The 25,433-nt window shown below is 44.4% G+C and overlaps 1 protein-coding gene across 1 annotated transcript; it reads left to right on the top strand.

The window, feature by feature from the left end:
* Nucleotides 1-1,868: 1,868 nt before the first annotated feature.
* LOC103652238 (transcription elongation factor 1 homolog) lies at nt 1,869-2,174 on the top strand. Its single transcript, XM_008677867.1, has one exon. The coding sequence runs from the start codon at nt 1,869-1,871 to the stop codon at nt 2,172-2,174; it is 306 nt and encodes a 101-aa protein (XP_008676089.1).
* Nucleotides 2,175-25,433: the final 23,259 nt, after the last annotated feature.

The raw sequence follows: 25,433 nt of genomic DNA, 5'->3' as shown, positions 1-25,433 counted from the left end.
AGAATCCACGGACAGGGGTACCATACGATCTAAGCCACACGATCCTAAACCAAGGACTCTGATTTTATAATGCGAAGGGGTATTCCTCGTTTTAATCTTGGCCGCCGAAACCTGAATCTACGGCATATGATCCATCCCCCCTTCCCCGCACGACATAACGGCGGTGCCGCCCCAAACTCCAGCGAGCTCGCCGCAGCGCCCGCGACTCCAGAACCAGGGGCTCCGAAACTCGACTACAAGACCCTACGACCCAGCGGAGAGTAGTATGCCACCGTAGAGATCACTTACCGGCAACGAGAGTATAGGTTGAGCGCCGCCCACTGCCAATAGCGGTCCGCGGCGGGGAAATCGACTCCGGTGAGCGATTCACACCAATCCCATAGTCCCGAGTGCCAGTAACCAATTCCACTCCGCACGGTGTGCCTCGACGATGCGTCCACGCCAGCACCCAAGGGCTCTACGCTTTTCAATCAGATTTCCGCCCACGGGGAAAGGTTCGACGGTTCGGCGGAGAGGTTCACGGCGATGGTGGAGGTCATTTCTGAGTGTGAGTTGCGACCAGCCAACGAGGCGCACGAGGGCGGTTTTATACCCCAGTCGGCGACAACAATCCCACCGAAGCCCGCGAGGATTCCGGCTGGCATTCCGCGGAAAACTGTTAGCGCGGTCCGCCATTCTCACGGAGACGACACCCCCGACCGGCGGGTCCCACGGGCAGAGGGGAAGCTCCACACCCGGCGTTACAGCGACTGACGAGCGGACCCGCGCGTCAGCCGGAGCGTGAGGTGATGCTGGGCCGCGAGCGCGATGTTGGGATAGTGGGCCGAAAGTGATACCCGGCCCAAGCGGTTTTCCTCTTCTGTTTTATTCTTTTCTTTTTTCTGTTTTGTTTTTCCTTTCATTTTTAGATTCCAAATTTCAATTTCAACTTTGTGGATAGTTTATCTTCAGATTAAGTGTACACTTTAAACATACTCTTATGGGGAGAATTTATAATAAATTTATTTCTATTGGGTAGCATTTTCTCTTCCCCTTTTCAAGATTATCTTCAACTTTTCTAAATTGAAATTTTGGGTTAAATTTTAATTTGGACATTAGCACATCTTTATTAATCTTGCGATGCATAAACATGAGACCTCCACATGATGCATGGTTTTATGGATGTGCCTTATTTAATTCTTTAAATGTGATTATTTCTATGAAGTGATGAGTGGATGGTAACACATGTAACGAGATCAACTCTTTTATAAGTTCTATATATAATTTGGGTATTACAAGAAGAGCACGCTCTTGCTCCATCATTGCTATCTGCGGAGTGTATTTATGAGTAAATATTACATGTAACAAAACAACATAATTTTTCAACAAACACACGGCACTACTTAAAAGTCTCATACAAATGGATTGAAGTTCATTGTTCATATATTAGTATATTATAAATTTACAATCACATTACAATATTACAAGGGTTTGCTAATTTCTGTTCTGTACGTGCTACGCTAGCAGGCAACAATGTTTCATCTTTCATTTAAGATAATCATAATAGCTACTTCACTAATCTTTGAGTTTATTGTTACGGTATTATTTTATTTCATATCCTACATAGTTTAGTTCTCATAAAAATCTAGTTTAAAAAAAGGTCCTTGTTCTCTTATTCGCCGCAAAACCCTCAAAAAGATTACATCGTCGGCATGCGGGTTGCGGAAGATCTTAACGGCTCAAGCCAGCCGGAAACTGCACCATCGTACGTAGGAATAGCCGCCATCGATTTCCATCTGATGTTAATCCCATCGAGCTCTCTCTCTATAAAAGCCACGCGCTACTCGCCATCTCCTCCCGTCGTCGTCCGTCGGTTCCTACGCGCGACGATGGGGAAGAGGAAGTCGAGGAAGGCACCGCCGTCCAAGAAGGTGGCGCAGAAGGTCGCCACGGCCTTCGACTGCCCCTTCTGCGGCCACAGCGGCAGCGTCGAGTGCAGCATCGACCTCAAGGACCGCGTCGCGAAGGCGGAGTGCGGTGTCTGCATGGCGGTGTACGCCACCATCGCCAACGCGCTCACGGAGCCCGTCGACGTCTACTCCGAGTGGATCGACGAGTGCGAGAAAGCCAACGAAGGCGTCGACGCCGAGGAAAGCCGCCAACGAGGGCGTCGACGCCGACGCCGGCTGACGTGACGGTGCTACGTATGCTCGTGACGGCGGCCGGCGGTTCCTGATCGTCGTTGAAGCTTCGACGGAGTTGGCATGGCTATAGCTAGATGATCTTTTCGGCGTTCATCAAGCTTGTTGCCGAGTGTTTTTTTGCTTTTGTTTTGATATCCATTATTATGGATGAGCGTCAGAGATTTATGGACGAAATTAGATATATATATATATATATATATATATATTGATATATACGTCGATTTTGTTTCTTGCTTCTTCGTGCATGTCTGCTGTTCATGGTTCCATAGCAGGACAGATCTGTTCAGTATTGAGATTCTTTTTTAAAAAATAAAGGATACAAAATCTAGCATGTAATGTAATATAAGGCCTCAAAACTGACGACGATTGTATATATGATAATTGAGTGCGATGTAACTGAGATCAAAGAGCCACGGGTGAACGTGATGGTGCGAGTGCCGCCCTCCAACGAGCTCTTCTTCCTAGCCCACAAGGTCGTGCTTGTGAATATAGATGGCCAATAAGCATGACGCCCGCGAGCCCAGCACGAAGCCCGCTATTTGGGCCCGGTCCGAGCCCGGCACGGCCCGGTTCTATGCGGGCCCGGGCCGGCCCGGCACGAATAAGCGGGTCTGGCTCGGACAAGAAACTAGGCACGGTGGGCTAGCACGGCACGGCCCGTTTACCTCTAAGCACGTTGAGCCCGCTTTTTTTGCACTAAAACATGCTTTTCGGCCCGCTTAGCCCGCTTTCGGCCTGCTTTTTTCGTGCTAAATGGGTCGGCCCGGCCCGTTTAGGCCCGTTGCGGGCCGGGCTCGGACACGGAATCGAGCCCGCGGGCTTAGAAGGCCCGACCCGGTTTTCTAACCGTGCCTAGCGGGCCGGGCCCAAAACGGGTCGTGCTTCACCGGGCCCGGGCCGAGCTGGCCCGGGCGGCCCGTTTGGCCATCTCTACTTACGATGAGGTTGGCAGGTGTTCGGCGACGTGCAGTTCTACGGGCCAATGCGGGGGGAGGACGAGCCACTGCGTAGGTGCTGAGGGCATGCAACATGTTGTTCCCTCTTTTCCGGATAGGTAGGCAGTGCGCCTTAACTACGTTTTCTATATATCATATACATATCAAAGATCTTGTTTAAACCACGAGGTATTTATTTAAACACGGTCTAAACATATAGATTCTCATATCACATTAGAGCTAGAGACATACGTGGAGCAGAAACATGGTCAACACACGCACCGACAACAAATCTCTAGATCGAGCCAAACCAATGTCGTAGACGTGCGACGATATCATCCCTACTTGTGCGGCGGATCTATCAGTGCGCCTCATATGGGTCTGAACACCTAACGACGTGCCCCTAGGGTCAAACCACGTGGATCGAGGTGCCTCCTGGTGCACCTAGGATTTCGCTCTTGAGATGCCGGACGATGATGTGGCGATAAGTGAGGTGAAGACAAGATATATTTTTTTCTCTCACTTTTTTTCATGCCAGCGAGATCGGGGACTATAAGAAAAAAGATGCTATACTGTAGATGGTTAAATGTGTCGTATCTAGTGGGCGGGCTCGCACGACTTATTTAATAGTGTCATAACCGGCCTGGCATGCTTCAATGTGGGTCCGTGCCAATTGAAAATTGTGTCATGTATGGGCCACCTTCTCGGTTGTAGTGTTGACATGTCCAAACACGATTATATTATTTTATCTGGAACCCTATGCCCTATTGACTCATCTTTCGAGAAAAACGACGGAGACAAAATAGTTAGTGTTTCTCTCGGCTACGAAAACTTACGTGCAGGAGGATGTTTGGTTATTTTATTAATTTTAAGATGCTCGTTTACCAGACTATCACATTTTCTAGTAACATGTTGTTCGCTCTTTTCCGGATAGGTACGCAATGCGCTTTTAACTACGTTTTCTATATATCATATACATATCAAAGATCTTGTTTAAATGAGGTATTTATTTAAACACAGTCTAAACATATAGATTCCCATATTGCATTAAAACTAGAGACATACGTGGAGCAGAAAGATGGTCAACACACGCACCGACAACAAGTCTCTAGATCGAGCCAAACCAATGTCGTAGGCGTGCAACGATATCATCCCTATCTGTGCGACAGATCTATTTGTTGGAGACTTGTTCTCAAATGCTATGAGTTAAGAACAAGACAACACAAAAAGGTTAATGGTTAAAGTCTTTCGTCCTTCGAAGCATTATCTCCCTTAAGATATAATGATCTTCAGACGAAGGTTATGAAGGGCGTACCTTCGTCTTGACAGAAGACAGAAATCCAAGCGTGACGCACAAGTGAATACAAGCCAGCGTGAACAGTACGGGGGTACTGTTCACCTATTTATAGGCACGGGACGCAACCATCGTAGCTTCGGCGTGTACCTTCGCGCTGTGTTTGCTTATATGCCGATCTTTCGAAGGTGTTTCTGCTTAAAGGACCTTCAGCGACGAAGCAGGCCCCCAACAGTAGCCCCTTTGCGGTGCTAGGTCGTTTTTCGTAACGAGCTTGATCCGTGAAAAATCTCCCAGGCTTCGGAATGCCGAAGGTCCGAAAAACACCTTCCCTGAGCTCGTTGTCGAGAAATGATTAAAATATTTCGAGCACGAGGTGGCCCACCACATAGCAGGTATGAACGATCTGGTGATTTTCTTCCCAGGCGCTGAGTGGTCCACCATTCGGCGGGCGCGGGCGACTGTTCAGCGGGTGCGGGCGACTTGACGATTCACCTTCCCACCTGCAGCACTATATAAACAGACGGGTAGGTGTGAAATTACCACATCATTCATTGCCATTGCACTGTTGTGCTGTTGAAAAATTAAACCATAGCTGAAGCTTTTTCACTGCATTCTCGAGTGAACCATCATTTTAAATTAGCTTCGTCAAAAGAGAGAGCTTCGTCAAAACTGTAAAAAACATCAGCTTCGTCAAAATCGCAAAAGATCCATCAGATGGCCCGAGTACGCTCGACCGCAAGGGTAACTCGTGAAGAAGAGACTGAGGCCACCGAGACAGCTCCGATTTCTGAAGTCATGAGACAATCGGGCTTAGTTGTAACAGAGGGAGCCATTGATGAAGGCGCACCTGCTACCGAAGCTGAACAAGATGATATTGAGGAAGAAAATGCTGATGAAGAAGAGGAGGATTATAGAATTCTGATCCCATCAAAACCCAGCCACTTGGACTTTGAGAAATCTACTGTGTCTGAAGCTGACGTGCCCATGATGATGAAGCTGGGTTACTTCGGAGAAGCTGAAAAGAAGCTTATTCGTTTTGCCGGAGAAGAAACCACTCCAACGCCGAAGGATGATGAAGTAGTGGGTTTCAAAAGCTTTTTAGGGCAGGATTACGATTTCCCCTGAGCGAGATGATTGGAAAAGTGTTGAAGAACTTTGAAATTTATCTTCATCAGCTGACCCCTAACGCTATTGTTAGGCTCAGTATCTACATCTGGGCCCTTCGAAGCCAAGGGATGAACCTGGATGCTGAAGCTTTCTGCCGAGTGCATGAGTTGCATTACCAAATGGAGGCCAGAGAAGACGGGCTTCATGAAAATTTTGGTTGTTATAACTTCACGTATCGCAAGGATACGAAGGCTCCGGTCCTCAGCTATCGCACCAAGTGGCCAACTGGTTGGAAGAGTGAGTGGTTTTATATTAAGGCCGATGAGAAGAAATGAGGGAAACTGATGACGATGGTGATGAGCCCACTGACTTTGAGCTTCGGAATGACCAGACCTTTGTGCAACATGAAGCCAGGGTCAGCATGCCAACTGTCTGTAGCAGAATTCAGGGTGGTAGCTGAACAAATCAGCACTAGAGATCTAGTTCAAGAATACTTGGCTAATAGGACGTCTCCGACGTTATGTGAATTTAGCATGCCGAAGCTAAAGGGGACGAAGAAAACACTCGATCTTGTGCGATTGCCTTATCGCTTTAAGTTTGAGAAGTAGTTCAAGGGGCCTTGTCAAGAGTGGCTAGAGATGATTGAGACTATGTGCAATGAAGTTTTGGGCAATTATACCAAAAAAGAAGATCTATTAATGACTGCAGCCTTCGGCACCCGACCAAAGCGAAGGTTGAATCGGGTAATGGACGCTCTAAATTTTGAATACCCTGATTATGAGTGACTCAGCAAGGGTGCCGAAGGGACAAAGAGAAAAAGGGTTGTCAGTGTTCTGAGCAGGCAGGCTGCTAGAATGGTGAAAGAGGACAAAAAAATCTGAAGAAGAGAAAATCCAGTCCCGAGCCGAAGGCTGCGACTTCGAAGAAAAGAAGAGTTGCAACTCTAGAGCTGAAGGTGGTTGAGATGCAAGAGGAAACTCCTTCAACGCCTTCTGCTGCTGAAGTAGAAGGAATTTTAAAGGTAATGACTGAATCCTTACCTATCAAGCTGCTAAGTCCTCTAGGACCGCATCTGACGAAGCTTTTACAGAAGAAGGACGAGCCTTCGGCAACGAAAAAGGCGGCTGGGCCTAAAAAGCAAAGAATTGACACCGTTATGCAAGCCATTGAGGAAACGCCACCGCCGGCCTCAGCATCAAAGATGACACCAGCTGGCGAAGCAGATATTTCTGTCGAAGCTGCAGCTGCCGAAGCTACCAATCTGGAGAGTACGTTATCTGCTATTGATAAAGTGCTCTTGGATATGGCCGCATAGGAGACTCCTCCGGCTACAGAAGAAGTCATGGCCGCAACGCCTGAGTGTGATAGAACTTCCCAAGTAATTAGGCCCACCTACAGTTGTCCTTGTCCAACGGACCTCAGACAACCCTGCAGGTGCACCTGATCACTTGACAAGTTCGGTATCTGAATTCCTTACCTTCCCAAGAGCGTTTCACCCGTCACGCAGACATTACAATTCATCAGAGATACGAAAGTGCGGAAGCAGTTACAATACTTACTTTATTGAAAAGTAAGACAGAGTTATATAGTTAAGAACGAGAGCCAAAATATACGAGTGCAGAGTATTATTATTACATACCATGGGAGGCAAAACCCCCTCCCGATTAAGTAGTAAAAAGTTTTTTACGGAGGACCTTTCCTCCCGCAGCTTTAGTCTTGGTGCTCTTCTTTTGGTACCACCTTTGAACAGAAGCAACAAAAGTTTGTTGCTTCCTCACCTAAAACAACATGGGACAAAGCCCGGAGTACGAAGTGTACTTTTGCAAGACTTACCCGACAAAGTAAAAGACTCTCAAGGATATGCTGGCTTTAAGGGAGTTAAGGTAAGGCTTATCAATAATCAATGGCTCTGTTTGCAGAAATGCTTACTAAAAGTGGATCCTTAAAAATCCAGTTTTATTTGTCAAGTTAAGTAAAATTACCTGCAACTAGAGTTCTTTGTACCCTAGTTCAATCACTTGACCTGCACTAGCCAATTTCTTAACAACCCTTCATCATTACTGGATTGCTATGTATAGGGCAGTGACCAAGTCTTCATGTCCGCGAAGTTACCGTGATCCGAATCGATTATACTCAACTGAGGATCTCCAATCACACGACATATGTAGAACTTAACCCTTGCATATGTCAACTCCCCACCGGGGTTTTTAAGACCAGATCAGGTTGACGCCAACCGAGAGCACAGATACACCACCGTCCAGCCTCTTGCCACGGAGGGTACACACTACTCTCGCCATCTCTCCACTCCCATTGCATGTTATCTTATTCTGGTATTAGTCTGCCCGAGGCAAAGCTTACCCATGACGAGGCATGTGACCAGTTAAAGGGTCCTCGGTCATCAAGCCTACATCGGCACGGTCCTTAATCGACTCAGACGGAGACACTACACCGAGTCCCTCTTCTCGTGCAAGTCACCCGCCCGGTCTCAGCTTTATCTTTTCAAACCCAAAGTTTGGTACCTGACAGAGGTACATCTTTTCTGATGTTGAACCCATCATGGCCATGATGGATCCAACATCAAGTTTTATTTTCGAAAACATCCCACCCACTTTGCCACATCATCTTTTGTGAAAACAAAACATTTTGTTTTTCTAGAGCAGGGCTAAGCATAAGAAAAACCTTTTTTGTAAAACAGGGGATCAAAGGAAGGTAATCAAATCCAAGGAAGGAAATGCAGGAATTGGTTTAGCATACAACTCCAATCACCTAATGCATCAAGCAAGTGAGAAAGATTTTAAAAGGAACAAGGAGGTGGCAAATACACCGGGGCTTGCCTTGTGTTACTGGTGAATCAGGCTCTATTCCACAGATATCAAAATAAAAACAGTTGCCTGCCTGATGTTCCTCAGGTGGTGGTGGTGATGAAGTCCTTGTCTCTTCGACTTCTACTTCCTCTTCGTTTTCTAAATATAGCCAAGTATAATAATGAATGCTCATGTAGTGCTCAATAGTGAAGTTTATTATCTAAAGTCTTGAATACAACTTTCCTTCACAGATCTCCGAGAACTTAGGGTTTTCGGAGTCAATAGTGAAGTTTAAAGGGCAGGGGTAGGGTTTTGGGTTCTAAGTATCAAACAAGGTCCAAATCATACCCAACTTTACCCAAGGCCTCTAAATATCATTTAGAGTTTACCCTAAAAGTTTAGTGAATTTTGGATTTATTATTTATTTTCTAAAAATCCATAAGCATGGTTTTTGGCTATTTTAAATGCTCTATTATTTCCTATTTGGACTAAAAATCATGGAACTATTTTTATTAAATTCTATAGAAAATTAGAAACCTAGCAAAATTGGTTTGGTATTTTTATCATTTTTTTGCAATTTTCTAGAATTGTTTTAGCTCTGGCAGAAAAGGAAAAAGAAAAGACATGAACAGTATTGGACCGAAACCGGCCCAAGTCAGCCCGCGACAGGAGGAAAGCGCCCACGCGCGCGCGCGCTGGCAGATTTGCACAGAGGCCCTCGCTACTTTAATAATCCGTTAAGAACCCTTAACCACTATTCATTCTCTCTCTGACAATTACATGGAGGTCCCCCGACTTCTGTTTCTTCTCCAAATAAATCCCTGGCCACAGCGCGCTCGCCGTCGATCACCGACGTGGCATGTATTGGCCATGACCGGCGGTGACTGTCTAAAATAGCTATGGGGTGAACATTCCCGACCTAAGGCGACCCAAGAACAGTCTTCAATTTTGGCTGGCACACTTAGAGAAGGTCCTACCCACGCGCACGGCGGAAACCGTGAGGTCGAGCCCGCGTTCCCATTCAATTATGCCCGAATTGGTCAAATGGCTGCCACGACGGGCATCACGGGTACACAGAGCTGCAAAAACATCATACAAGAAGTGCAGAGCCATACCAGAGTGGTCTGGCCACGGAAGAGCTATCCACAGCGACGCGGAGATCCAATTTGGGGGAAAACCTGAATTGAAGCGCTACGGTGGATGATTGGAGACGAGAGTGGGTGCTCTGGCTTGGGGATAATCTAACGGAGCTCACTGAGGCATCAATTTATAGAGATCGCTCGTGAGTACGACGAATTTGAGCGGCGAATGGCTATCGGTAAGAAACGAGAGGAGTCACCGGAGGCCGCTCAACGTGGCATTTACTGGGTTAAGTCTCCGGTGACAACGAGGCTGGCTTTAGTGATCTACAGCGAGGTGGTAGCATGGCTAGTAGCGTGGCGCACACCGATGAACGACGATCATCGCAGCGACGGTCATGCGGCCACGTCGCGGCGCAAGTGGGTACGGTGACAGGCCGACCACAATACCCCGACCATATCCACGGCGAGATCTTTTCACCGGTGAACTCTATCCATAGCCCGCACGCACGAATCACGGCGAGCAGCACTAATCCCGGTGAAGGGGTCACCGACGACCAGCTCACCGAATCCGCGGATCTTTTGGCTACTGTACCATTGGAACATTTGATAGAGCGCCTGACAGACGATGTTTAGGGTAGATTTTCTCCCAATTTTCCATGGCAACATAACCAATGCTCTACAGCAAATTTGTAGCCCTACAAACCATCTTCATCTTTGATATAGCATCCCTAGTCAAATTCCCACTGGATCATGATTGAATTCGAGCCCTAACTTCATGCAATTCCACTGTCAGTCTGAATTCAGACTCTAAGCAGTCTGACAGTCCAACTTCAGGCTCATTTATCTTTAGTTTTCATTCAGCACCAGTGGTTAGTTACTTAAGTAAACTTGTTCTCCTATGATAGCTCTACAAACTTGATGTGGTGACCTAGGGCAAAATCCTTATGGTTTGGAAGTTACAAGGCCCCAAAGTTGAGCCAATTACACTGAAATTCAGACTTAGCCCATAGAGTTCAAATAGGACTCTTTGCAATTAAGTCCAAATCTCAAGGTTTTACTTGCAAATCCACATACTTGTGAACCATATGACTTAAGGTGCCTTACTTTCATGGTTTTTGCACTTTAGTCCAAAAGTGCACTAGTTTTGCACTTAGCCCCTAGGGTTTAAGTTTAGGGTTTTCCAGGGTTCTATTTAGGGTTTTTGGTGATTCTAGGGTTTGGATGCTACTTAAGTCCATTCCTAGTGACATTTTATGATTATTTCCATTGAGTTTTAAAGTTTTCTCTTATTAAGCCTTGTTTACTCTATTAAGCCCAATCTGGGGTTAAGTATCCTACTCTAGGGTTTTACCCATAAAATGTCATAGCAATTCAACTTGTTTGAAATTTTTGCCTACTGAATGCACTCTAGGTGTGACAAACACATGAAATGCCAATGCTTATGATGTTATGCTCAAGTTTTAGTGGCAGTAACACCAGGGGTGTTACATCCTTCCTCCCATAAAAGAATCTCTTCCCGAGATTAAAAGTCCTAGGGCAAGTAATGGAAAAGGAAACACGACATATCTTTATTTCCTTATTTTTAGTACTAGGTAGGGGTGGTTTGGGGTTCATTCCTCTATTACAACAAATGCGCATACTTTACAAATTACATGAGGCTAAAAAGCCTGGGAAATTCTTTTCTAAAAAGTCCTGAGCTTCCCATGTAGCCTCATCTTCTGAATGCTGGTTCCACTGTATCTTGTAAAACTTGAGAGTTTTTCTTCGGGTAATTCTGTCCTTTTGATCCAAGACTCGAATAGGGTGCTCTAAATATGTCAAGTCTGGTTCTAAGGCAACATCTGTTACTTCAATGGTTCGATCGGGAACCCGAAGACACTTCTTCAATTGAGACACGTGGAACACATTATGTACTGCAGACAAGGTTTCAGGTAACTGGAGTCTGTATGCCACTGCTCCATATTGTTCAAGAACAGGAAAAGGACCAATATACCGGGGTGCAAGCTTCCCTTTAACCCCAAAACGTGATACACCCTTCATCGGTGAAACTTTCAGGTAGACATAATCGCCAACTAGAAAGTACAAGGGTTGTCATCGCTTGTCTGCATAACTCTTCTGACGAGTTTGAGCTTCTTTCAAATTATGAATTATTCGTTGAACTTTTTCTTCGGTCTCCTTTACCATATCAGGCCTGAAGAAATTTCTTTCACCTGGTTCAGACCAGTTTAACGGAGTACGACATCGTCGTCCATATAAAGCTTCGAAGGGTGCAATCTTAATACTTTCTTGATAGCTATTATTATATGAAAACTCCGCTAATGGTAAACAATCATCCCATTTTTGTGGGAATTACAGAACACATGCTCGCAACATATCTTCAAGTATTTGATTTACTCTTTCAGTTTGCCCACTAGTTTGAGGATGATAGGCCAAACTATGGAGCAATTTAGTACCCAAGGATTTGTGAAGTTCTTCCCTGAATTTAGATACAAATTGAGGTCCACGATCCGACACTATAGTCTTCGGAATACCGTGCAAACTGAGAATGCGAGCAATATACAGTTCTGCATATGTTACTTTGACTGGAAGAAAATGGGCGATCTTTGTAAGTCGATCAATGATAACCCAAATAGAGTCGAATCCTTTTGCGGTCCTGGGCAATCCCACAATAAAGTCCATACTAATATCCTCCCATTTACATGTAGGGATAGGTAGAGATTGTAATGGACCAGCAGCCTTCATATGTATGGCCTTGACACGCTTACAAGTTTCACATCTTGCCACATAGCGTGCGATTTCAATCTTCATCTTTGTCCACCAATAATGTTGTTTTAGATCATGATACATCTTAGTGCTTCCGGGATGAATAGAATAGTGACTAAGATGTGCTTCATCCAAAATTTGCTGGCGGATCTCATCATTCTTAGGCACCACTATGCGGTTGTTAAACCATACAACACCTTGATCATCTCTTCTGAAGCAGTTGGCTTTTCTGGCCTCTATTTTCTCATGAATGTGCTTCATTCCCTCATCATTTCTTTGTGCATCAATTATTCTTTGCAGGATGACTGACTCAAGCTTCAAGTGATTTGAAATTCCATGCTGAATCATTCCCAGGTTCAACTTCTCCATTTCTTGGCATAACGTAATGTCAGAAGTCTTCATGGTAAGGCAATGACAGAAAGCCTTACGACTTAACGCATCTGCCACTACATTAGCTTTGCCTGGGTGATAGTGAATCTCTAATTCATAATCCTTGATCAGCTCAAGCCATCTCCTTTGTCTCATATTAAGCTCTGACTGGGTAAAGATGTACTTCAAACTTTTATGGTCTGTATAAATGTGACAGACATTCCCCAGCAGATAATGATGCCATATTTTTAGGACATGAACCACCGCAGCTAACTCCAAGTCATGAGTTGGATAATGTTCCTCATGCCGGCGCAACTGCCTTGAAGCATAAGCTATCACTCGGCCTTCTTGCATTAGAACACATCCGAGACCACTGCCTGATGCGTCACAATACACATCAAAGGGCTTTTCAATATCCGGTTGAGCCAATACCGGAGCAGTGGTTAATAACACTTTTAGCTGCTCAAAGGCTTCATTACACTTTGAAGACCAATTAAATTTAGTATCATTCTTCAATAAACTTGTGATTGGTTTCACAAGTTTAGAAAAATCCGGAATGAATCGGCGGTAGTAACCAACTAGTCCAAGGAAACTTTGGACTTGATGTACAGTGTTTGGGGGTTTCCACTCCAAAATATCCTTGACTTTGCTGGGATCCACCGCAATCCCCTTGGCAGACAATACATGTCCCAGAAATTGGATCTCCTCCAGCCAGAATGCGCACTTACTGAACTTAGCATATAATTGGTGTTCCCTTAAGCGTGTTAATACGATCCGCAAGTGCTAAGCATGCTCCTCTTCATTCTTGGAGTATATTAAGATATCGTCAATGAATACCACTACAAATTTGTCCAACTCAGGCATAAATACCGAGTTCATCAGATATGTGAAGTGGGCAGGAGCATTTGTTAGTCCGAAAGACATAACCAGATATTCAAATAATCCATACCGCGTGGTGAATGCGGTCTTTGGTATATCTTCGGGTCGGATACGGATCTGATGATAACCCGACCTGAGGTCAATCTTGGAGAATACCCGAGCTCCGGTAAGTTGATCAAATAGAATGTCAATCCAGGGAAGAGGGTACTTATTCTTGATAGTGACCTCATTAAGGGGTCTATAATCCACACACATCCGCAGTGTTTGGTCCTTCTTCTTAACGAAGATGGCTGGACAACCCCAAGGTGATGAACTTGGTCGGATAAATCCTTTTTCAAGTAGATCTTGTAATTGGGTCGTAAGTTCTTCCAGTTCATTTGGAGGCATTTGGTACGACCTTCTAGAAACAGGAGCCGTACTGGGCTTTAACTCAATCACAAATTCTACGTCTCTTTCTGGAGGCAATCCAGGCAGATCTTCCGGAAAGACATCCAGGAATTCACATACTACTGAAATATCTTGGATCTCCGGTATAATGGCTTCATATACTCTGCCATATGGTTTAGCTGGGATAGCTACAGGGATGGACAAAAGAACCTCTTCTTGGCCATAACTCAACCTGATGGTTCTCAGATCAGTGTTGAGGATTGCTTTATGCTGGGCTAACCAATTCATGCCTAAAATCACATCTATGTCTTGGCCTTTTAGAACAATCAAGTTGGTAGGAAAGTCCCGTTCAGCCAATGTTACGGGCACTTGGTAAGCCACTTCTTTAGTAAATATTTGTCCCCCAGGCGAATGAATTTTAAACCCTTCCCTTGATTCAGTATATGGAATGCAATGTTTCTCCACAAACTTCTTTCTTGATGAAAGTATGCGAAGCACCAGAATCAAAGAGAATAATTGCAGGATGATTGGACACTAGAAACGTACCCATCATAACCGGTTCGCCTTCCGGTGTTGTGGCCACTTGAGTGTAATAAATCCGCCCCGTCTTCCTCATATTTTTGCCCGCGGTATTGTTTGCCGCATTTCCCTGGCCTTGGGCGGAACTCCTAGAATTTTGCTGATTATTTGATCGATCCTGCTTCGGATATGGACAGTCCTTAATAAATGCCTGGACTTTCCACAGTTGAAGCAGCCTGTTGAAGAGCTTGGGAGAGTAGGGAAACGGGTACCAGGGGCACCCGACTGATTTGTTGAAGTGGGGGCCGGGGTAGGACGGATAAAAACCGGTTGCTTGAAAGGGTAGGAGGGTGGGCGCGATGCTGAATGATTCTAATTAAAAGGTCCGATTACCAACCTTTGTATTTTCTCAGACCCCTGATTGGGTCTGTCGCCTCCATTGCCCTTTGATTTTCCGGGACCGATATATTTGGCTTCTACTGCCAGCGCTGTGCTGACAGCCCTTCCGTAAGAAAGATCAATGTAGGTGGCCATCTTTCGTTGCATTCGATCATTAAGGCCTCTCATGAAGCAATTTCTCTTCTTTAAGTCCGTGTTGACTTGATAGATAGCGTATTGGGACAAGTGGTTGAATTTATTGAGATACTGAGTGACAGTATCCCCACCTTGCTTGAGTTTCATAAACTCCTCCTGCTTCATATGGAGCACCCCGTCAGGTATATAGTGCTCCCGGAAAGCCAATTTGAACTCGTCCCATGTGATTTGATGGCTAGCCGGCTGAACGGCTACATAATTCCCCCACCATGTGCTGGCAGGGCCTCACAGTTGTTGTGCCGCGAATAAGGGCTTTTGAGTCTCCGAGCATTGGAGAAGCCCGAACTTCTGTTCAATAACGCGGATCCACTCATCCGCTTCCAGAGGGTCTTCCGCCTTGACAAACAATGGGGGATGTGTCTATGAGAAATCCAGATAAGATGTTTCGCGGGGTCCTTGCGGATATGCCTGCCCGCCTTGTTGCTGCATCTGTTGTCCCGCCATCTCCCGCCGAAAGCGGGTGTTGTTGGCTGTGGCGTTAACTAAGGCAACGATGGCCTCAGCTAATGTTGGAGATACTGGAGGTGGATTAGGAGTTGCTTCCCTCCCACGGGAGGTTCCAGCCCCATCCTGTGCACGAGTCTTGGATGGCATCTAAGGCAAAGACCATTTGGAGAAATATAATATGCCAAACAAATCATCCATTTTACATTACTTCAAAGGGTAATAATACATACACAAATTTTACAACAGGATTACATTACCTATTACACATTATTACTACTTCTATACTACACTATTCTAGCTTCTTGTCACTTTTGGTAGCCTCGCTGTCGGGCGTAGGAGACCATTCGTCAACCAGCTTCATAGAGGGAGGGGGCCTGAAAAGGTCCAGTTCACCACCAAGTGCTTCTCCCGCTACTCCAGAAGGTCCGGCTTCCATCCCGACAGGATCCGCAGGGACGTTCGGGTGCAGTTGTGAATACAATACATGAACTTCTTCATGTAGTGTATTACAATAAACCTGCAAGTTATCCACGGCTGAGCTAAGCTCCTCGAGCTTTGGCTTCCTTAGCCCAGGCGAGTGAACGAGAATTAACTGCCCAATCGAGCGCTAGATCTCGTTCCGCGAGTTGGTCTTGCAGGTGGCGGGTATCTGTTCTCAATTCGTTTATTCTCTCACCATCCGCGACCCATAGATCGTTCCTATGTCGGAGCTCTGATCAAAGCTGTTCCACTTGGGCTTCCAAATCCCCGATTGGATCGTTGCTACCACTGCTACTTTCTTCATGCCTTGGGGCAAGTTGATGGTGGGGTACGCCAATGGGCCCGGTAGACTTGCGCGCGGTCTTTCTTGTGCGCGGCGGCATTTCTCTAAGAGGGAAAATCTTATTAGTATAGTTTTTAGCATGATGCATGTATAATTACAGAATCAACCTTAGTTGATTCACACCTTCTATACATTGCACTCTTACTATCTGGTCTTTAAAATAAACTCTTCAGAAGATACTTAGATAAGAAGGGAAGAAATTTTCTAGATAAGTCTTTGAAAATTCTTTTTAAAGATGTCTCATAATATCTACAGAGATGGGCTTCGCTCCGATACCAGCTGTGACAGAACCTCCCAAGTAATTAGGCCCACCTACAGTTGTCCTTGTCCAACGGACCTCAGACAACCCTGCAGGTGCACCTGATCACTTGACAAGTTCGGTATCTGAATTCCTTACCTTCCCAAGAGCGTTTCACCCGTCACGCAGACATTACAATTCATCGGAGATACGAAAGTGCGGAAGCAGTTACAATACTTACTTTATTGAAAAGTAAGACAGAGTTATATAGTTAAGAACGAGAGCCAAAATATACGAGTGCAGAGTATTATTATTACATACCATGGGAGGCAAAAACCCCTCCCGATTAAGTAGTAAAAAGTTTTTAACAGAGGACCTTTCCTCCCACAGCTTTAGTCTTGGTGCTCTTCTTTTGGTACCACCTTTGAACAGAAGCAACAAAAGTTTGTTGCTTCCACACCTAAAACAACATGGGACAAAGCCCTGAGTACGAAGTGTACTTTCGCAAGACTTACCCGACAAAGTAAAAGACTCTCAAGGATATGCTGGCTTTAAGGGAGTCAAGGTAAGGCTTATCAATAATCAATGACTTTGTTTGCAGAAATGCTTACTAAAAGTGGATCCTTAAAAATCCAGTTTTATTTGTCAAGTTAAGTAAAATTACCTGCAACTAGAGTTCTTTCTACCCTAGTTCAATCACTTGACCTGCACTAGCCAATTTCTTAACAACCCTTCATCTTTACTGGATTGCTATGTATAGGGCAGTGACCAAGTCTTCATGTCCGCGAAGTTACTGCGATCCGAATCGACTATACTCAGCTGAGGATCTCCAATCACACGACATATGTAGCACTTAACCCTTGCATATGTCAACTCGCCACCGGGGTTCTTAAGACCACATCAGGTTCATGCCAACCGAGAGCACAGATACACCACCGTCCAGCCTCTTGCCACGGAGGGTACACGCTACTCTCGCCATCTCTCCACTCCCATTGCGTGTTATCTTATTCTGGTATTAGTCTGCCCGAGGCAAAGCTTACCCATGACGAGGCATGTGACCAGTTAAAGGGTCCTCGGTCATCAAGCCTACATCGGCACGGTCCTTAATTGACTTAGACGGAGACACTACACCGAGACTCTCTTCTCGTGCAAGTCACCCGCCCGGTCTCAGCTTTATCTTTTCAAACCCAAAGTTTGGTACCTGACGGGGGTACATCTTTTCCGATGTTGAACCCATCATGGCCATGATGGATCCAACATCAAGTTTTATTTTCGAAAACATCCCACCCACTTTGCCACATCATCTTTTGTGAAAACAAAACATTTTGTTTTCTAGAGCAGGGCTAAGCATAAGAAAAACCTTTTTTTGTAAAACTGGGGATCAAAGGAAGGTAATCAAATCCAAGGAAGGAAATACAGGAATTGGTTTAGCATACAACTCCTATCACCTAATGCATCAAGCAAGTGAGAAAGATTTTAAAAGGAACAAGGAGGTGGCAAATGCACCGGGGCTTGCCTTGTGTTACTGGTGAATCAGGCTCTGTTCCGCAGATATCAAAATAAAAACAGTTGCCTGCCTGATGTTCCTCAGGTGGTGATGGTGATGAAGTCCTTATCTCTTCGACTTCTACTTCCTCTTCGTTTTCTAAATATAGCCAAGTATAATAATGAATGCTCATGTAGTGCTCATGAAGATGCAAAAACAATAAAAGTTTATTATCTAAAGTCTTGAATACAACTTTCCTTCACGGATCTCCGAGAACTTAGGGTTTTCGGAGTCAATAGTGAAGTTCAAAGGGCAGGGGTAGGGTTTTGGGTTCTAAGTATCAAACAAGGTCCAAATCATACCCAACTTTACCCAAGGCCTCTAAATATCATTTAGAGTTTATCCTAAAAGTTTAGTGAATTTTGGATTTATTATTTATTTTCTAAAAATCCAGAAGCATGGTTTTTGGCTATTTTAAATGCTCTATAATTTCCTATTTGGACTAAAAATCATGGAACTATTTTTATTAAATTCTATAGGAAATTAAAAACCTAGCAAAATTGGTTTGGTGTTTTTATCATTTTTCTGCAATTTTCTAGAATTGTTTTAGCTCTGGCAGAAAAGGAAAAAGAAAAGGCATGAACAGTATTGGACCGAAACCGGCCCAAGTCAGCCCGCGACAGGAGGAAAGCGCCCACGCACGCGTGCCCGCGCTGGCAGATTTGAACAGAGGCCCTCGCTACTTGAATAATCCGTTAAGAACCCTTAACCACTATTCATTCTCTCTCTGACAATTACATAGAGGTCCCCCGACTTTTGTTTCTTCTCCAAATAAACCCCTGGCCACAGCGCGCTCGCCGTCGATCACCGACGCGACACGTACTGGCCATGACCGGCGGTGACTGTCTAAAATAGCTACAGGGTGAACATTCCCAACCTAAGGCGACCTAAGAACAATCTTCAATTTTGGCTGGCACACTTAGAGAAGGTCCTACCCACGCGCACGGCGGAAACCGTGACGTCGAGCCCGCGTTCCCGTTCAATCATGCCCGAATTGGTCAAATGGCTGCCACGACGAGCATCACGGGTACACAGAGCTGCAAAAACATCATACAAGAAGTGCAGAGCCATACCAGAGTGGTCTGGCCACGCGGAGATCCAATTTGGGGGAAAACCCGAATTGAAGCGCTACGGTGGATGATTGGAGACGAGAGTGGGTGCTCTGGCTTGGGGATAATCTAACGGAGCTCACTGAGGCATCAATTTATAGAGATCGCCCGTGAGTACGACGAATTTGAGCGGTGGATGGCTATCGATAAGAAACGAGAGGAGTCACCGGTAGGGGTGGGCGTTCGGGTTACCCGAAATTTTCGGGTCGGGTAATTCAGGTTTTTAAAATTTCGGGTTTTGAGAATTGATACCCGAAATTACAACGGGTTTTGCAATACCCGAAAATTCGGGTACCCGGAATTTCGGGTTCGGGTTCGGGTATTCCCGAACTACCCGAACTATTGTGTTGGCTTCATAAAAACACATATACCCTATTAAATTAGTATAAAAACATAGTTTGAATAATGATATACATGGACATATAAAACATAAGCAATCTACAATCACAAGTTATGCACACTTACACATAATTATAGATGTACAAATGAAAGTTCGGGTAATTCGGGTATTTCGGGTACCCGATTGTGATACCCGAATTACCCGAAATAAATTCGGGTTTTGCAAGTTGCTACCCGAAATTCTCGAACAAAATTCGGGTTTCGGGTATTTCGGGTTTGGGTTCGGGTAATCCGGGTTCGGGTTTCAGGTTACGTGTTTTTTGCCCAGCCCTAGTCACCGGAGGCCGCTCAATGTGGCATTTACTGGTTAAGTCTCCGGTGACAACGATGCTGGCTTTAGTGATCTACAGCAGGGTGGTAGCATGGCTAGTAGCGTGGCGGACACCGATGAACGGCGATCATCGAGGCGACGGTCGTGCGGCCACATCGCGGCGCAAGTGGGTACAGTGACAGGCCGGCCACAGTACCCCGACCATATCCACGGTGAGATCTTTTCGCCGGTGAACTCAATCCATAGCCCGCACGCACTAATCATGGCGAGCAACACTAATCCCGGCGAAGGGGTCACCGGCGGCCAGCTCACCAAATCCACAGATCTTTTGGCTACTGTACCATTGGAACATTTGATAGAGCGCCTGACAGACGATGTTTAGGGTAGATTTTCTCCCAATTTTCCATGGCAACATAACCAATGCTCTACGGCAAAGTTGTAGCCCTACAAACCATCTTCATCTTTGTTATAGCATCCCTAGTCAAATTCCCACTGGGTCATGATTGAATTCGAGCCCTAACTTCATGCAATTCCATTGTCAGTCTGAATTCAGACTCCAAGCAGTCTGACAGTCCAACTTCAGGCTCATTTATCTTCAGATTTCATTCAGCACCAGTGGTTAGTTACTTAAGTAAACTTGTTCTCCTATAATAGCTCTACAAACTTGATGTGGTGACCTAGGGCAAAATCTTTATGGTTTGGAAGTTACAAGGCCCCAAAGTTGAGCCAATTACACTGAAATTTAGACTTAGCCCATAGAGTTCAAATAGGACTTTTTGCAATTAAGTCCAAATCTCAAGGTTTTACTTGCAAATCCACATACTTGTGAACCATATGACTTAAGGTGCCTTACTTTCATGGTTTTTGCACTTTAGTCCGAAAGTGCACTAGTTTTGCACTTAGCCCCCTATGGTTTAAGTTTAGGGTTTTCCAGGGTTCTATTTAGGGTTTTTTGTGATTCTAGGGTTTGGATGCTACTTACGTCCATTCCTAGTGACATTTTATGATTATTTCCATTGAGTTTTAAAGTTTTCCCTTATTAAGCCTTGTTTACTCTATTACGCCCAATCTGGGGTTAAGTATCCTACTCTAGGGTACCCATAAAATGTCATAGCAATACAACTTGTTTGAAATTTTTGCCTAGTGAATGCACTCTAGGTGTGACAAACACATGAAATGCCAATGCTTATGATGTTATGCTCAAGTTTTAGTGGCAGTAACACCAGGAGTGTTACACTGAGAAAGGGAAAGAAATTGCCGAAGACACTTTGGAAGAAAAAGGCTTCAGCTTTCAGAATCTAGTTGGTCAAGAATTATCCAAGGCTGAGAAGGAGGAGCTACAGGAGTATGCTGCATCCTGCGGCTACCAGCCAGGAGCCATGCTCTTTGGTGGAATTAATGAAGAAGCCTTAGGATGTATTCGAGACCGCACTGGGGCGAAGATTATCAGCACTCTATCGAAGAGTGTTGGTTTTCCGAAGCTTGAAGCTGACATTAGCAGCTACCGGCGACAACATATCGTCGGCAGCTTATTATATTCTAATTTTAAGGTAAAGCTTTTTTCCTTATCTTTTTAATTTTTGTGATGAAGCAGAAAATTTCTGATGAAGACTATTTTGTACAGAGTATGCTACTAAGCAAAGCAGTGAGGATGCAGCAAGATCTTGAGGATAAAAAGAATGAGATTATAATCGAGGGCATAGAAAAGAAAATCAAAGATCATGAAGCTTCTCTGGAGAAAAAGGACTTCCTTCTTCAGATAATGGAGGGTTCATTGGCAGAAGCCCAAGCCGAAGTTGCTAGATTAAATGATGAACTCCTCCGAAAATCAGAAAGCTTCGAACAAGAAAGGAAGAATTTTGATGCAAGGCTCGACGCTGAAGTCGAGAAAAACTCAAATCTACAAGAATCCCTAAAAAAGCTTCGGAATATTTGCTTAAACTTCGGCAACCGCTGCGTGCAACGGCTACGACAGGTCTTCAACTCAGTGGGAGCCAGCTCTGAAAAATTTGAACCTTCGGTTGAAGACTTGCCAAGCACCTTTGAGCATATTGAAAGCGAAGTTGAGGCGCTTGACGAAGTAATAGCTGGGCATGGTGACTTTTGTGCCCTGCTAGCTTCTCGCGGCACAACTGTGGCTTTTATGAAGGCTGGTTGCACGCACGGAAAGATAGTAAACAGACCGAACTTCAGTCTATCTCTAGCAGATCTAACTGATATCCCCAGCCTAGCCTGAAGTATTGGGAATAGATTTATAACACAAATTTGGACGAAGGGTGGGCAGAACTTAGCTGGTGATGAGGCACGAGGTCATCTTAAACCGGTATAAAACTTATACATGTTGCTTACCTTCTCTTGTAATTACTTTTTACCTTATACTGCTTTGTTGTGTACAGAATGATGATGTCGAAGGTCAATAGTCCGTAGCTCATTTCGAAGATTGATGAAGCTGCTGTACAAAGCTTTAGAGACATTTGAATTATCTTTATAAAAGATATTGTAATTTAGGAATCAAACATTACTCTGTAAATTTGTCCATACCTTGTAATATATTTTTACCTTTCCAACCGTGTGTGAATTGCTTTGATGTGGACGAAACTTGTATCTTTTGAGCCGAAGGCGAAAAACACCTTCCCTTCTTTTCGTACACAACGAAGTGTATCTTTGCTTCTTTATGCTCATCGAAGCATTGTCATCAAAGCCGAAGTATCTGTTTGTACTTTATGTTATTATGATGATGATCCTACGGATGTCTACATGAATGTGTATGAATGCAATGAATGATGTAATGTGCAAATGAATGTCCAATCACACGCATACGAAGCCACACCCAGACTCTGCATCCCCTTAGGAACGTCTTTTGAGTCTTAAGCTCTGCATCCCCTTAGGAATGTCTTTTGAGCTTCTTCACCTTCTATTTAGGTGGTATAAGTTCTGCATCCTCTTTGGAACGACTTTTGAACTTCTTCGCCTTCTATTTCGGCGGTATAAGTTATGCATTCCCTTATGAACGACTTTTGAACCTCTTCCCCTTATATTTCGGCGGTATTTGGCTCTGCATTCCCTTAGGAACGACTTTTGAGCAGAAAACTTACGCTGTGCTCCCTTAGGAACGACTTTTTGTAGCTTCGTCATGCTCTGCATCCCCTTGGGGACGTCTTTTGAGCTTCTCTCAGTTTTTCTTTTTGCACTCGATGGTGCTTGCTCAGATTTACATATTACATCTTTTGGGTGATTTGGCCCTCATGGGGCTAAAATAAGAATGAAAAACTACAAGCTATGGCCCCATTAAAAACCTTTCTCCCCTCTTGAAAGGAAAAGGGTACCATAGAAAAAATGAAAAAAGATTACATCAATATTACATATAGTATCGCCGAAGCTCATCCGCATTCCAAGATCTAGGTATGTCGTTGTCGTCCATATCCTTCAATCTGTAAGAATCGGACCTTGACGAAGATACCACCAGAAAAGGCCCTTCCCATTTCAGCTGCAATTTGCCTACTGTGTCTGGATTGGCTACTCTCCGAAGCACCAAATGTCCTGGCTTGATATTTTTCAATCAAACTTTCCTGTCACGCCATTTTATTGTTTCGGCTTGATATTTATTGATGTTCTCTATAGCCTGAAGTCTGATCCCCTCTATAGTATATTTTGTTACGTGATAATCAGCTTCGTCTTCTACCGAAGCTACTGTTCTTATTGATCCTGCTTTAGCTTCTTCTGGAGTTATAGCTTCGTCACCAAATAATAGTTTGAAAGGTGTAAATTCTGTTGATCTTGAGATGGTTGTATTATGGCTCCACACCACTTTAATTAACTCATCTGGTCACTTTCCTCTAGGCTGATTGAAGATTAGCTTCATTATTCCTGTCATAATAATGCCATTTGCTCTTTCTACCAGCCCGTTTGACTCCGGATGCCTAACTGATGCAAAATGGATCTTCGTACCAATCTGGTCACAGAACTCTTTAAACGTTTTGGCATCAAACTGCGTTCCATTGTCCACAGTTATAGCCTCCGGCACGCCGAAGCGACAAACAATATTTTGTCAGAAGAATTTTTGGACTGTAACCGAAGTTATTGTAGCCAAAGGCTTTGCTTCAATCCACTTAGAAAAATATTCTACAACCACCACAACATATTTCAAATTACCTTGCGCTGGTGGAAGTAGGCCTAACAAATCCAGGCCCCATCTTTGCAATGGCCAAGTAGGCTGTATTAGCTGCATGAGAGACGAAGGTTGCTTCTGATCTCTTGCACATTTTTGACAATTATCGCACTTTTGAACTAGCTCTGCTGCATCTGAAGCTGCCTTCGGCCAATAAAATCCTTGTCTAAATACTTTTCCCAGCAAGGGCCTAGACCCAATATGAGGTCCACACAGACCTGCATGTATCTCCTTCATTAATTCTATACCTTCGGTTCTGAATAAACACTTGAGGAGTGGAGAACAGATTCCCTGTTTGTATAATTCCCCTTCTATTATCACATACGGTCTTGTCCTTGCTTCTATTCTCTTATTATAAGCTTCATCATCCGAAAGACAATTACCTTGGAGGAAAGATATAATTTCAGTCCTCCAATCTTCACTATGTACAGGGGAAATTGTAAGCACTGCTCTCTCCATAAGTTCAACCGAAGGTGCTTTTTATTTTCTCAAAAAATACTTCCGAAGGTAGAGGGAGGCCCTGTGCCGCTGATTTGGCTAATGGATCTGCATGCTCATTTTCTCCTCTTGGAATATTCTTGACGGAAAAACCTTCGAAAGAAGCCTCCAGCCTTCGAACTGTATCCAGATATTTTTCAAGCTTCGGATCTCTCGCCTTACTACTTTTGTCTACATGGCCAGAAACGACTTGAGAGTCAGTTTTAAGGATGGCCCTTCTTATTCCCATTGCCTTTAACTTCCGAAGCCCCAACAGAAGTGCTTCATATTCAGCAATATTATTTGTATAACTGAAGTCAAGCTTTGCTGCATAACATGTTCTGACTTTAGAAGGCGCAACTAGGACAGCAGCCGCACCTGCGCCGAAGGTTCCCCAGGAACCATCGCAGAACACTGTCCAGGCTTCAGCGTCTTTGTTTGTTTCTTCTTCCTGAGCCTCTGGCGTCCAATCAGCAATGAAGTCTGCTAACTCCTAGGACTGAATTGAGGATCTATGTACATAGTCAATACTGAATTCGTTAAGCTCTGCAGCCCATTTTCCAATCCTTCCAGTAGCTTCTCTGTTCCTCATTATGTCCTTCAGAGGCTATGATGAAGGAACAATTATGTGATATGCTTGAAAATAATGCCGAAGCTTCCTGGAGGCCATTAACACAGTGAAAGTCGCCTAGAGGGGGGTGGATAAGCGAAACCTGTAAATTATAATTCTAAATCCAAACTAGATCCCTTGATTAGTGGTTAGAACAAGATTCACAATTATCGGAGTATAAAACTAAGTCCTTTGCTTGCAGTGAGTGTTGTAAAGAGTGAGGAATTTAATCAATAGCAATACTACTAGAAGTGGAGAATAATGCAAGAGGGCTTGGATAAGAAGAGGAGTAACACAAGTTCTTTTCTTGCAAGGAGTTGCTTCTCTAAATGTGAATTTAACTTGAAGCAACACAAAATAATATTAGCAAAGAGTAGCGCAAAAGAACTTAGAAAGGGAGAGAACAAACAAATCACAAGCAATAAA

This window comes from Zea mays, chromosome 3 (assembly GCF_902167145.1).
Source record: "Zea mays cultivar B73 chromosome 3, Zm-B73-REFERENCE-NAM-5.0, whole genome shotgun sequence".
Classification (NCBI taxonomy): domain Eukaryota; kingdom Viridiplantae; phylum Streptophyta; class Magnoliopsida; order Poales; family Poaceae; genus Zea; species Zea mays.
This window is presented reverse-complemented; position numbering and strand designations above follow the sequence as displayed.

Bases quoted from the DNA above. Each gene is read 5' to 3' on its own strand.
- LOC103652238 (XM_008677867.1), top strand. From the start codon at position 1,869: ATGGGGAAGAGGAAGTCGAGGAAGGCACCGCCGTCCAAGAAGGTGGCG.